The sequence below is a fragment of the Palaemon carinicauda genome, chromosome 1 (genome assembly GCF_036898095.1).
Source record: "Palaemon carinicauda isolate YSFRI2023 chromosome 1, ASM3689809v2, whole genome shotgun sequence".
In the NCBI taxonomy this organism is placed as follows: domain Eukaryota; kingdom Metazoa; phylum Arthropoda; class Malacostraca; order Decapoda; family Palaemonidae; genus Palaemon; species Palaemon carinicauda.
Window position 1 is genome coordinate 255,826,993 of NC_090725.1, and position 15,000 is coordinate 255,841,992.

General features: G+C 33.0%; 1 protein-coding gene across 4 annotated transcripts in view; it reads left to right on the forward strand.

Moving 5' to 3' along the window:
* The window catches only part of LOC137655277 (CD109 antigen-like), a 1,052,697-nt gene that overhangs the window by 918,902 nt on the left and 118,795 nt on the right, over nucleotides 1–15,000 (forward strand). For all 4 annotated transcript variants that reach the window (XM_068389166.1, XM_068389176.1, XM_068389172.1 and 1 more), the window contains one exon: nucleotides 5,532–5,944. In XM_068389166.1, the coding sequence (XP_068245267.1) occupies nucleotides 5,532–5,944 (413 nt within the window). The remainder of the gene's footprint in view (nucleotides 1–5,531; nucleotides 5,945–15,000) is intronic.

The window sequence follows — 15,000 nt, forward strand, 5'->3', positions numbered from 1 at the left end:
ATTGTAGTATTTATTATATATGAAGATTTATTCCATATATACCTTCATGTCTTCCATTGGTGTCTTATACATTGAAGAGATCTTAACAATCATATCTAACCAAATCAATATTGGTCACTACAAGAGTAGTGGGAGGTGTTGTCTTCCCCATTCAGGAGACCTAAATAAGATAAAAAATTCTGTCTCTTCGACAGCATTTTCCACCTTGAAGGGACTCCGTTGTACCTCAAATTTGTTTGTGAAAAGAATATTATTCCTTATATTTGTTGTTATATTCATATTCTAATAGATTTGAGAAGAAAGCCCTCAGAAGGATATTAGGAGTTGAATGGCAGGACAGGATTAGAAATGAAACTAGAAGAGAGATTACCCGAGTACCATATGTGGATGAGATCATGATGAAGGGTAGATGGAGATGGTTTGGGCATGCTCTTCGCACTTCCCAAGAGAGATTAGTCCATCAAACGTTCAGCTTGGCTCCGCAAGGCACTAGATGAGTTGGAAAATCCAGGCCTATATGACTGAGGACTATGAAGCGTGAAGTAGGGGTTGATGAATGGAGAAGTATTGAATTAAAAGCTCAAGATGACTGGCGAAATCTAACCGAGGCCCTTTGCGTCAATAGGTGTAGGAGGAGATGATGATGATTCATATTAGTTCGTTATTTAGTCCCATACATAGATGATATATCTTTGTCTTAGAAATAGGAAGCAAGGAAATTGCAGGATAAACAATTTGCCCAGGGAATGTAGATTAAGTATTTTACGGTTGATACAATACAGATGGATTGATAGGACAACATCAACAAGAAATTATCATTGAGCAAAGAATGATATCTTATATATTGACGGTCGGCGGCAGTCCTTCCTTTTATTGCATGCTCTATTTTGATGGTGATTTATAGTAATGAATATAATAAAAATTACTTGAGGATATTTTAGCATTTCTGATACATATCTTTTAACTCCGCATTCACATTTTGAATGTGCAGAATGGATCGACATGATTGTTTTTATCACCACATATATAATGTACGGTATAGATTGCCAGTATTGTTTTTTAATATCGCATTTTGAAGGTGAGGTTTAGATCGACACCATTTTTTAATTTGTTTGGCATTGTCGCATTTTTTTACGTACCGTATAGAAATGCAAGACAGTTTTATTATTGCCATCAAAATATCCAAAATATTTAAACTGCATCAATTTAGAGGAAAAATGTGGGAATGCTGGACAGAGTTATGATTTTGTTGCGTTTTTTAGTTTGATTCGGAGAGGGCATTGGTAGATTCAGACTTTTTATCCTCAGTAATGTGTATAGGTGTTTGGAGCGGCCGCGTGGCCGTGGGATCTGTCTTTTTTTTTCTAAGTTAATACGAGGATTATCCATGATTTAGCGTTCAGAGTATGAACAATAATGGCTACTGTCTTAATTTTTACTAAACTCATCTTTTGGCAAGGGTCTATTAATATTAGTAATATCATTGAGAACAGTAAAAAAAAAATGTTAATACCCGGATTATCATCTTGAAAACAAGTTTCTACATTTGTGAAATGATTTGATATTTTTATGCAGAGTACGCATTGTGGATTATACACCATTAATCTAGGCACTGAGTATTCATAGCACTCATTTATACTTTTCTGCTGGCGATGTCGCGATTTTTGTGGGGGATAATTCGCTCTGGTCATTTCAGTAGCATATTTGGTGAAAAGTCACGAATTACGTGATTAGTTTGAAATCCTTCCTAATTGGAATTATCGTCTAAATGTACCAGATTTTATTTTTATCTTTTTTTTTTTTTTTTTTTTTTTTAGAAATTAGATATTTTATTGCAAATAAGAGTGAACTCGTCTAGCCTATTAGCACAGCCATGGTCTTCGTAAAAGGCTTAATTTAACAATGATATAGAAGTTGGGGTAATTTGGAGTCAATTTCTGGAAATTTAAGTTTAGAATAAAGTCAGTCAGAGGCGTAAATTAACAGGAAGCTTTTGAACAAAATGGTTAATGAACCAATTAGCTTTGTTTGAGATACGTGATTGGATTTTGCTCCGCTTTAATGGATCAGTTCTGTGTTTAGGAATTTCTTTGTCGCCGCTTCACGGTGGAAATTATTTGTTTTCCAATCTAAAATTTGTAGCAAGTATTGTGAAATATATTGAATTAATATTTGCATGTCTATTGTTTTGGTTTCAAAATGTAAACTATAAATTAAGATTTTGATTAAGTATGTATATATATATATATATATATATATATATATATATATATATATATATATATATATATATATATACACACATGTATATATATATATTATATATATATATGTCATGTTGAATGGAGAGTTACTTGAGGAGGTGGATCATTTTAAGTACTTGGGGTCTGTTGTTGCAACAAATGGTGGAGTGGAAGCAGATGTACATCAGAGAGTTAATGAAGGATGCAAAGTGTTGGGGGCAGTTAAGGGAGTAGTAAGAAATAGAGGGTTGGGCATGAATGTAAAGAGAGTTCTGTATGAGAAAATGATTGTACCAACTGTGATATATGGATCGGAGTTGTGGGGAATGAAAGTGACAGAGAGACAGAAATTGAATGTGTTTGAGATGAAGTGTCTGAGGAGTATGGCTGGTGTATCTCGAGTAGATAGGGTTAGGAGCGACGTAGTGACTGTGAGAACGGGTATAAGAAATGAGTTAGTAGCTAGAGTGGATATGAATGTGTTGAGGTGGTTTGGCCATGTTGAAAGAATGGAAAATGGCTGTCTGCTAAAGAAGGTGATGAATGCAAGAGTTTTTGGGAGAAGTACAAGAGGAAGGCCAAGGTTTGGGTGGATGGATGGTGTGAAGAAAGCTCTGGGTAATAGGAGGATATATGTGAGAGAGGCAAGAGAGCGTGCTGGAAATAGGAATGAGTGGCGAGCGATTATGACGCAGTTCCGGTAGGCCCTGCTGCTTCCTCCGGTGCCTTGGATGACCACGGAGGTAGCAGCAGTAGGCGATTGAGCGTTATGAAGCTTCATCTGTGGTGGATAACAGGTGAGGGTGGGCTGTGGCACCCTAGCAGTACCAGCCGAACTCGGTTGAGTCCCTTGTCAGGCTGGGAGGAACGTAGAGAGGAGAGGTCCGCTTTTTTGTTTGATGTCGGCTACCCCCCAAAATTGGGGGAAGTTCCTTGGTATATGTATGTATGTATATATATATATACAGTATATATATATATATATATATATATATATATATATATGTGTGTGTGTGTGTGTGTATATATCAGTTTAGCGAGATCTGTGTTTCTGTTTGGACATGAGTCGTGGTATGACGATGAAACAATCTCCAACAGATTAAGTAGATTCGAGAACAAAGCCCCCAGAAGAATATTGGGACTTCAATGGCAGGCCAGGATTAGAAATGAAACTATAAGAGATATTACTCGAGTGCCATATGTGGATGAGATCATGGTGAGGGGTACATGGAGATGGTTTGGGGATGATCTTTGCACTCCCCAAGAGATTAGATCACCAAACTTCCATCTGGGCTCTACAAGGCACTAGAAGAGTTGGAAGAACCAGGCCTACATGGTTGAGAACTATGAAGCGCGAAGTAGGAAGTGATGAGTGGAGAAGTATTGAATTAAAAGCTCAAGATAAAGACGACTGGCGATATATAACTGAGGCCCTTTGCGTCAATAGATAGGAGATGATTATGATGATTTTATATATATATATGTATATATATATATATATATATATATATATATATATATATATATATATATATATATATATATATCATCATCATCATCATCATCACCACTTGTGATCTCACATATTGTGTGAGCACCAAATTTTCACCCATAACCTATTTATGATAAGCTAACCTCTTCTCCGCCTCTTCATCTCAACTAATGGTACAGAAAGTTAAAAATGCAAATGAAAATGAATGATAAAGGTATTGCTATTAGCGCATACGGCTATAAACAACTGAATGTTAAACAGCTGTTTTGCTTACATTTCAATAGCGCATTAAAATCGACAGTTGATAGAATATTAGAAAAGTTTTTATTATTTAAAACTACACACTTTTATATGGCAAAATAAAAATGATAGCCCAAGTAATAATTGTCTCATATAGCAAGAGGAAAAAATAATTCGGTAGTTTGCGTTAATCAGCTGATTTGGAAAGAGTAAACGGTAGTCTCAAGGAGCTTACAAGAATAAACAATGGTAAAGATGTATATTAGCTGTGTTTTTATTTCACAATATGAGAGTGATACGTGAATATTACAATCAGTGTTATTGGGTGAAAGATCAGTGTTATTAAGATCCTGATTAATTTGAATACACCTGTACTTTTTGGGCACAGAAAATGGTACACATAGTTTGGTCAAGTGTAGTATAGCTGAACAGTACATACTTTCATGAGTGTTCAGATTTAAATTTTTTCATTTATACCTAAGGATGTGTTTACAATGAAAATAAGTTTTGGCTTAAAAAGTGTTTTAAGAGTGTATAATGGGTTTATAAGTGTTATGAGGGTTTATAAAAACTTGTATTCATGAAGAAAATAAAATAAAAGTTTTGTAGGAAAATATAAAGTTGCTACTATACTCCTTATTTCATTGAAAGTTTTGCCGACAACTGTTATCCAATAACTAATCGCTCACATTAGGCTAATCTCACATAGAAATAAAAATTCTTATTTATTAGCAGTGCAGCTATATAAAAGGAAACTAAAAGAAATTCAAAAGCAATACATGAACATATTTTTTCATTGGAATATACAAAAATATGACTGTAGACAAGTTGATCTTCCATGAAGCTTCACAACTCCAATTTGTTGCTCACCTTTTAGGTAATACCCAGTCAGTCAAAGTTATCCTCCTGGTAAATCACTTCATTAAATTGAATAAGGTCATCTATTTATGGGTTTTTTTTCATGTTTATCAATAAATTTGCCATATGTTTAATGTAGCTTATATAAAGGAGCTCACTTTCGTCTTCTGAACATCAAAATTTCTAAACATTGGTACCTTAGGAGAGCTGCTGATCTTCATCACAAGGCTGTATTAATTTAGACTGACTGAAGATTCAATAATACACGATCATTGATTCTTTGGTGTTACTCCAAATGTGATGATTCTTTTAGTGGCATCCACTATGAGCTGCTCCGAAGCCAATTTTGTGATTGATTTTATTAATATTAGTTTAATTCAGCGTTCCCATCACATGATCCTCATGTATTGTTTTATTGTTATTAATCGTTTTGATTGTGTTATTGATAGTGGTAACAATGCGATAAGTGTAGCTAGTCTATTTGTGTGTAATTGTATTTTATATCTGGTGTCTATTGTTTCTGAAGAATGCAATTGTAGGGGGAGAGAGATGAATTATTATTGTTATTACTATTATTATTGGGACCCATGCACCCATGAGACAAAGATGAGATTATTGTGACTATAGTCCATGATTTAAAAATCGCAACGCATTTATGAGTGCCATTTATTTATTTATTTTTTTTTTTATTCTTTCAGGCAAATCCCCACCATCATTTCAAGACGACGCTACTAGATTCCGCCTTTATGGCTCTAGCCGTCTAAGGCGCCATTTTGCAAAGCCTTGGGTATGGAGAGAGGTTCTGGTAGGCGACTCTGGGATTGCCACTGTGACAGAACCTATGCCCCAGGGGTCATCCCACTTGGCCCTGACAGCCTACAGCCTGCACCCTGAGAACGGCATGACAATCCTACCAGACCCAGTCCAGTGGCAGGGCTCCAGAGGATTCTGGATTTCTGTTGAAGCTCCCGAAAGGGCTGGTTTGTGGGAGCAGGTCGGTGTTCGAGTGACAGCGGTCAACCATAAGCTCTATCCTGTGGAAGCCGTCATCGTTTTGGCTAACAATCCCGCTTATAAGTTCGTCAATGTGGAGGGTTTCGAAACAACGGACGTGAGTACCTTGTTCACATAATTTTACTGTTCGATATTAGAATAGCTGGTAAGGATTGTATCTTGTACAAGGATATGTAAACTTCAGTATGTATTTCAAGTTTTTGTTTAAAATGATATTGACTAGAATTATACAGTGCTAATGTACTCGTATAATATATATATATATATATATATATATATATATATATATATATATATATATATATATATATATATATAGCCTATATGTGTGTGTATGAACATGTTTGGTAATTTCTCTTTGTGTATGGTATTTGACTATGCTTATTATACATGTCAACTCGTACCGATAAAATCAGAGATAGAATATCTAAAATAGTTTGTTCCACTTAAAGCTATATAATTGTAGCTTGTAATTTTCCTACTCTAAGTCATTTATTATATATTCATCTAATGTTGAAATGTAATTTGGTTTTGAAAATTATTGAACGCATTTCACGAAGCTTATTTTTTTTTTTTATATATATATAAAACTCTTAAATATTAAGCTGCGACCGTGTATTTCTTAGAGAAGGCTTAACATTATGTTTTAATTTATCAATTTATTTCTATTTTTTTTTTTTGTACGCCTACATAAATTTATTCGGTTGATATATGAGTTTAAAATGTGGGTAAAATGAAGTTTCATTTGAGGATATTGGAGAATCATGAAATAGAATTTAATCAGAATTTGTTTTCACCCGCAGAATTTTATTTTAGGAAAAACTATCACAATTTCACGTAATGAGGAAGGCCGTGTAAAATGCTTGGTTTGGAAATGAATGTATTTGTTTTTATGGCTGTACCAGTTTCTTCTGAAAAGATTGTACTGTAGTCGAAAAAATCAATTGTAAACCAGAGCACAACAGACTCTCTCTCTCTCTCTCTCTCTCTCTCTCTCTCTCTCTCTCTCTCTCTCTCACATATGTAAGATAACGAGGTGGAATATATATCACGTTGATATTTCCCAATAGTGAATGATAGAGCATTAAAAGTAGATGTAATTTCTGACAGAAATTAGTGGTGATTTAATGAATTACATTTGTTCTTAGAGAAATGAGGAGTAAAACTTTAATTTATTTTGTAACCCCTTAGTGTTTTTTTTTTTTTTTTTTTTTTTTTTTTTTTTTTTTTTTTTTTTTTTTTTTTGCAATGAATATTTTGATGTTTAGCCTTTAAAGACTACTCATCTCAATCAAAAGAAGTAGGCCTACACCTAACAGTATAGCAAACACCTTTTGTAGTAGAGGCCCATTGTATTGTAGATTACGTACAGTATACTTCAAAGAGAATTTTATCGGCGTGCATTTACGGATCGGTCGTTTCCTGTGGGTTTTCATATGGTTGCAATATTTTCCCCGTGCCCATAATTATTCCTCTTCGTGATGCTTGCATTTTTAGAATGTCAAAGCGGGTATGCAAAATCTATGCAAATCTGTCATCTCTTCCTTTGACCACAGGAACGCTGTTTGTTTGCTCGTTTGTTTCGTATCCGGCACACTATAACTCGCATTTTCACTTTACCTGTAGATATGAAACTGAATTATTTTAGTATGTGGTGTTATAACAATTCTTTTAGCTTCATTTAGGTGCTTTTGGCTGATAATCCTTTATATATATATATATATATATATATATATATATATATATATATATGATATATATATATAATATATATATATATATATATATATATATATTTATATATCTATATATATATATATATATATATATTATATATTATATATATATATTTATATATCTATATATATATTATATATATATATTGTGTGTGTATATATATATATATATATATATATATATATATACTGTATATATATATATATATATATATATATATATATATATATATATATATTTATATTTGTATTAGAAAATTGTATTAAGACTACCAGAAAATTGACCTCCGTATGTGCATTTTTTGTGGATAAGTATTAACTAGACTAGCACGTATTATGCAGAAAGCATTCGCGTATATACAACCTACACGTTCACTGGCTTTTTACCCCATTCAGTATTACATTACCTTGAAACCCCACACCCCACCCCACCCCCAGCATAGAGCCTAACTCTTCCACTCTCTGAGCAGCTGCCACATCCACACAAACGTACTAAGTAATTTGTCTAATTACTCACATTATTTTCCTTACTCGAACAGCATTCAGTTACGTAAAAGTAAAATAATTATTCTTAGTTTGATAGTGATAATAACATTAACGTGTTATGAATTTCATTGTATGAAAGTAAATGCAATACTTGGAGAGTTTACTCGTGTCTCTGGTCTCATGATTTCATGCCTCTTTCCATTATAATAATTTCCATAGTCAATTACTTTATTCTAACATGTCCGTTTTATTATTAGCGTTTGAAATAGGGTTTATTTCCATCGATAGAATAAAAGCTATTGTTACTTCGTTTTCAGTTTTTCTTTCATTATTTACTGGTGTCTCGTTCGTTTACTTACAAATACGTATTAAGTATATATTAAAAATGTATTTTCGGTATCCCAATGGTCTTGGTCTATGGCAGTCAGTGTGGGCTTTTCGCGATTATTAGCTTATATCCTTCTTATACGTAACCAAATTCTCAGTTTATATCTTTCATTTGTTTTTTTAAAAGAAAAACCAGCCTAATATTCTTGCCGCCACATCACAAGTCTTCTAACTAGAAAAATTGATATCACATAAATCATGTTAGCAGCGGCCAGCAATGATGCATGCTTACCTGTGCAACGAGTATATCATCCATTTACTTTAAAAACAGTTATAAGCACAGTAAGTCCCCAGATGTTTAAGAAAAGAGTTCCAGGTTGATAGCGGTAAAAGTCTAGGAAGGAATATATCATTAGAAAAAGTCAAACAAGAAGGGAATGCCTTTCTTACGTTGGATGATTGCGCCTCTTTGAAGTACCTTCTAAGGATGTCGTTCAACTGATGGACTCTCTCTCTCTCTCTCTCTCTCTCTCTCTCTCTCTCTCTCTCTCTCTCTCTCTCTCTCTCCTGGTGATATTGCCATTAATAGGAACCCCTCTGACCTCCCAATAAAGTTACGAGATTCCAATTCTTTTCATGTCCGAAGAAGGAGATTTAGTGTTGGGACACCAAACATGCTGAGCTTAGACAAAGACGCTGAGTAACCGAAGGTAATGGAGAATCCAGTAAGAATTTAATTTTACCTTTTCCGCGAAAAGGAGGAGACAAGACAATAATGACGTCGCAGGAACTAAAGGTTAATTAATCCATCGAGAGAGGGAATGAAATATTGAAATACTCATTGTGTATATACGCGACGATTTCAATAGTTTGTCTCCTTGGTTTTGTTTTTAGCCTTTATAAGTTTTTTCCCTTCTGTTTCTTGAAAAATTGTGACAATACATAGATCAATTTTATGAGGAATCTATTCAACTTCAGCTTAATTAGCTCACGAGTTTTACTTGGACTATACCTGCCTTCTTAAAAATATAAACCTATTAAACGATGAATTCCAGTGAAAGGCAAAAATTTAAGTCCAGTTTCTATTATGGAAAAACTTGTTAAATTTGACACATTTAATATTTGTGCTCTTCTATTTTTTCACCATTGCAATGTTTCATGACTAGTATTTTTATTTATGTCCAATAAATGTGCCAAGCAATTGGATATTCTCCTTTTATGCGAATGTTTGAATAAATGCTTTTAGTAGATAGGAGATATTTTAGCTATTTTTCTTAAATGTTTCGTTGTGTTTACAGCTTTAACTAGCTTTTATTCACCACTGTTGCTCAGGCAATTTTTTTTTCAAGCAAGATTATGGTAAATCTTTCTTACGTAGCTTGTTGATAACTTGTAATTCTTCCTAACTGTTAATAGAATATTGCAGCATTTGAATGTTTATTTTTATATTTTGGTAATTACACGACCTACAGCTATTCAGACTTGATTTCCTCGTTGGCTCATAGTATTTAGAATGTCAGGTTCATCCGAAGGTTAATGTGTCGCTCTAATTAACAATGTACCGTTTTAATGACCAAAGTATTGAATTAATGTCTGTGTTGCAACAATTTATCTGTTTTAGAACTTAAATTTTAGTGTTTGCTCTCGTTTCAGCAGATTCATATTTATTTATGAAAACATTTTAGTGACGTATGTAAAGCGCATTCAACTTATATATATTTCAAAGAAATAACGTAAAATCTCAAACTGTTACATATATGAAGTAAGAGCAATTAAATATTTTCGAGTGATATGTGAGGGGTTGAGCAAGTATTTCATACTTTCATTTATAAATTTGACTATTTCATATTTACCGGTAATTATGACAGCAGAATATACCATTTTGCCTCTGCGATTAAACGAAGGAGGATTTTTTTTTTTTGCCGAATGGATGTGCTGCATAAATGCCTTGCAAGTTTGAGGTAAATGATGTGTGTATTGTATATAAATGTGGCGTCGGCATTTGCATTTCCCGCAATGAAATACGGTTGCTTCTCATTGCTATATGTTTTGAATTTGGCTCTTGCATAATGATGGTTGCGTTGGCTATGCCATTAATTTTGCTCCATATAGGGCGCTAGAATAATGCTTCACGCGCTTTCAAATTTGCATTTTATTTGCTTACCCGAAAAAAACTCCCATGTGCTTGTGTATATGTGGGAGTATATATATATATATATATATATATATATATATATATATATATATATATATATATATATATATATATATATATATATATATATGTAGTGTATACTGTATGTGTGTATACATATTTATATATTATATGATGTATATAAATATATACAGGACCTGTATTCTAGTCCCTGCAAGGACTGGGCCATATAGGCCTGGTCTACAAAAGTCTCTGTGCTTCAGTGAGCCTATCGATGATTTTGTACCCAAAATTATATCAGTTGTTGTGTGTGAAGGAAGCTTATAAATAACCTATTCTCTCTCTCTCTCTCTCTCTCTCTCTCTCTCTCTCTCTCTCTCTCTCTCTCTCTCTCTCTCTCTCTCTCTCTCTCTCTCTCTCTCTCTCTCTATATATATATATATATATATATATATATATATATATATATGTATGTATATATAGATATAGATATATATATATATATATATATATATATATATATATATATATATGTGTGTGTGTGTGTGTGTGTGTATATGTGTATGTATATATATATATATATATATATATATATATATATGTATACACGTGTGTATGTTAGGTTGTTACTTTACTTAATGGTATTTTATAATCTTTTAAATTTCAACATTTCGGCCCTTTGTAAACAGCACTTGCTTTTATATGTACATGAATATTCATAAATATTACGTACCAAGAGTTTTATATGCAACTTTAAATGTTATTTATTTGCATATACAGCTTCATATACTTTATGCTGTATATTACTGGAGTATGTGTGCAAATAAAATACCTCACAATCATGGAGGTTAAACTATACGAAACGAAATTGTCGGTAGAACGACTGAATATTTCAGTAGAACGACTGAATATTTCAGATTTCATTTGAATGACAGAGAAATTTTTTGCTTTTGATTATTTTAATCGAAAGTTAATATGCAGGAAATGTTTTTATTATTTATTATTTATAATCGTATATTCTTATATGGTCATAAAGTGCGACGTCGTAGATTTTTCAAGTTATGTTTCTCTTCGTTTATATGAACATATTTCTTTAAAGTTACTGTCATTGGATATTGAACTTAATTATTCAAATTTTATTATGGGTTTTCACTTTTAAAGCCTCTTTGTTGTTTAAAACTTGTTAAGAATATTTCTGAGTGATGAAATGATACTTTAGCTAATAATGAGAGCCATGACGAGAAAAAATCGAGTATTATTATTATTATTATTATTACTACTTACTAAGCTACAACTCTTGTTGGAAAAGCAGGATGCTATAAGCCCAGGGGCTCCAACAGGGAAATTAGCTCACTGAGGAAAGGAAACAAGAAAAATTAAATATTTTAAGAACAGTAACAATATTAAAATAAATATTTTCAAGCAACTTTTGCCTAGTTTACGTATACAAAGTTTTATTTTTATTTTTTATACAAAACTAGAGGCACAGTTAAAAGTATATCTACTGAGATGTAAAACTAGTTACGTATATACAGTAGACAAATTCTGTTTAGTTCATAATAACCTGACTAGATACAGCATAGAGTCACCTGGTTGTATAGTCTTGTATATCCCCATGCAACAGAAGCTTCGTAAGGAAAGATATTTACATGTTTCTCTAATCTGAAACGCCGGAAAGTTATTCAAACTGAATATTTCTCAAAAAATATCCAGCAGGGGTTAACGAGGATTATATTGAAGATTTGCCAGGTTTTAGTCAGAGATGCTAACCAGGTCTGGAGCTGCAGTATTTGACAATGGTAGACAAGGTTCAAAACGAGTCCCAAGTAGAGGTTGAGGAGAGGAAGATTTGTGACGAGTAATATTATTAGCATATAAATGGCAGGAAAGAGGGGATACTAGAAAGCCATTGATATTGAAGAAAAAAAATAAGACAGGGGAGAGTACAGAACACGGTGGAACAGCATTAGAGAAATACGGAAACGGACAAGTGTAGCGTCTTTAACGATCACATACATTAGAACTTCAGAAATTAGGTTACGAGGGGAGAAAGGTAGACCGTAAGTGGCTGATGTCCGAGTTTTGTTTCTGTGGGGATTACGCTCAGTGCATATGAGTGGTTCAAGGAATTTGCTGGCAGTTGATGTTTTTAAACGCGCAATTTATTATGATAGCACTGCTATTTTCGGTGTATTCCACAGAGATTCAAAATTTGCTCCCATTACTACTCATCGTTGAAGATCAGTACGACAGGAATTACTTTATGTAAGATTAGAATTATATAATGCTGGACTTTACCAAGTAAACCTGAACTCAGAATCCTCACTAGTGGTCATAAAGTAAACTTTAGAAATTTTTCTTTTTAACGTTTATACTTCTATTGAAAAGGCTGCATTAGGTCATAACTCTTGATAAATAGAATTTAATTCAGAGAGGGACGAAAGAAATTGCTCATATAACCCGAATTATTACCAAGAAATGTCAGTATTCAAGAGAAATGTACAGTTTTAGTACATTACTTCTTTACAAGTAATAATTGCCAAACTTAGACTTTGATCCATAAGTAGACGTTAATGAGGATCTGCAAACTTATAAAGATTTCTAACCCATTTTTGCATAGTAGTGTTCTTTGTTAATCACATCCGCATATGCCAGCATTTAATGCATAAAATAACTTATGATTTAATATAGTTTTATTCTTTTTGTTTTCGTATTAAATAGTATTTATTGAATTTTATTACTTTCAGGATAGTAGAATTACTTACTTTATACCTTTGGTAATAACATATTTTTTTAGATTATTTTTTAGTTTTAATTAGTTTTCTATTGGATGGAATTAATACTTCGCAGTCTAGAGTCATCACAAGCTTAACTTTTTGTGCGAAATTTAAGCAAGGCTCCGAATATATATATATATATATATATATATATATATATATATATATATATATATGTGTGTGTGTGTGTGTGTGTGTGTGTGTGTGTGTGAATATATATATATGTATATATATATATATATATATATATATATGTATATATATATATATATATATATATATATATATATATATATATATATTGTGTGTGTGTGTGTATGTGTGTGCGTGTGTATAGATTGATAGATAGATAGATATATGGTCATTTAGAATCAATATATAACCTGCAATTTCAGGAAAATAATAAAACTATTTTATTTATAAAGGCTTTAATGGGTTTTGATACCGAAAATTATACCTTATTTAGATTAATGTCTATTAAGTATAAATCAGTTTGTTAGAATAAAATCATAAGTGTTTTTAGTACATTTGCGTTTGCGTTAGCCTTTGCAAAGCGCAGTTTACTACAATTTGACGTTCTGTTCAAGGCACGTACTTTACACTCTTATATCACGCCCCTTGCCAGGTACTTCATATCCGTATATTACGCTCTTTGGGAAACAACCACGCCATTGATCATGCTATGATTTCGGAGTTGGCTAGGCGTCGCTGAAAAAAAAAAAGTAGCTCTGAAAGGCCAAAATCCTTTCTATTTGCATGTAATATTGAGTCGAATAACCTCCCAATGAATGCTCTCATTCTTCTGCATTTCGGCTTACACCGAGAAATATGGCTGTGCATAAAAATGACTTATGAAACGAGATCTGTCGTAAGAGAGAACTCATGCATGTGTTTTATGGCTGTAGAATTATATATAACATACTTGGGGATAATAGTCTCCCTTCCCCTTTTATTGGTTTGTTTTCCATTCATATGATGACCTCTATGGTTTAAGATTCTTCCACTTCCGAGGGCGTCTCTCTCTCTCTCTCTCTCTCTCTCTCTCTCTCTCTCTCTCTCTCTCTCTCTCTCTCTCTCTCTGTGTTTTTAATCATAATCCCTCATTAACAATAGTTAAGTGTTATTTATGAACTGTGTTCAAGCGTTCTCTAACCCGTTGAGATAGTACCGCTAGAGAGTTATGGGGTCCTTTGACTGGCAAGAAGTAATATATTGGATCCTTCTCTCTGGTAACCGTTCATTTTCCCTTTGCCTACACATACACCTTATAGTCTGGCCTATTCTTTACATATTCTCCTCTGTCCTCAAACACCTGATAACACAGATTACCAAACAATTCTTCTTCACCCAGTGGGTTACTGCACTGCAATTGTTTAGTGGCCACTTTCCTCTTGGTAAGGGTAGAAGAGAGACTTTAGCTTTTGTAAGCAGCTCTTCTAGGAAAAGGACACTCCAAAATCAAACCATTGTGCTCTAGGGTTGGGTAGCGCCATAGCCTCAGTACCATGGTTTTTCTCTGTCTTGGGTTAGATTTCTCTTTCTTTTGAGGGTACACTCAGACACACTATTCTATTCTATTTCTCTTCCACTTGTTTTGTTAATGTTTTTATAGATTATATAGGAGATATTTATTTTGATGTTACTGTTCTTGAAATATTTTATTTTTTCTTGT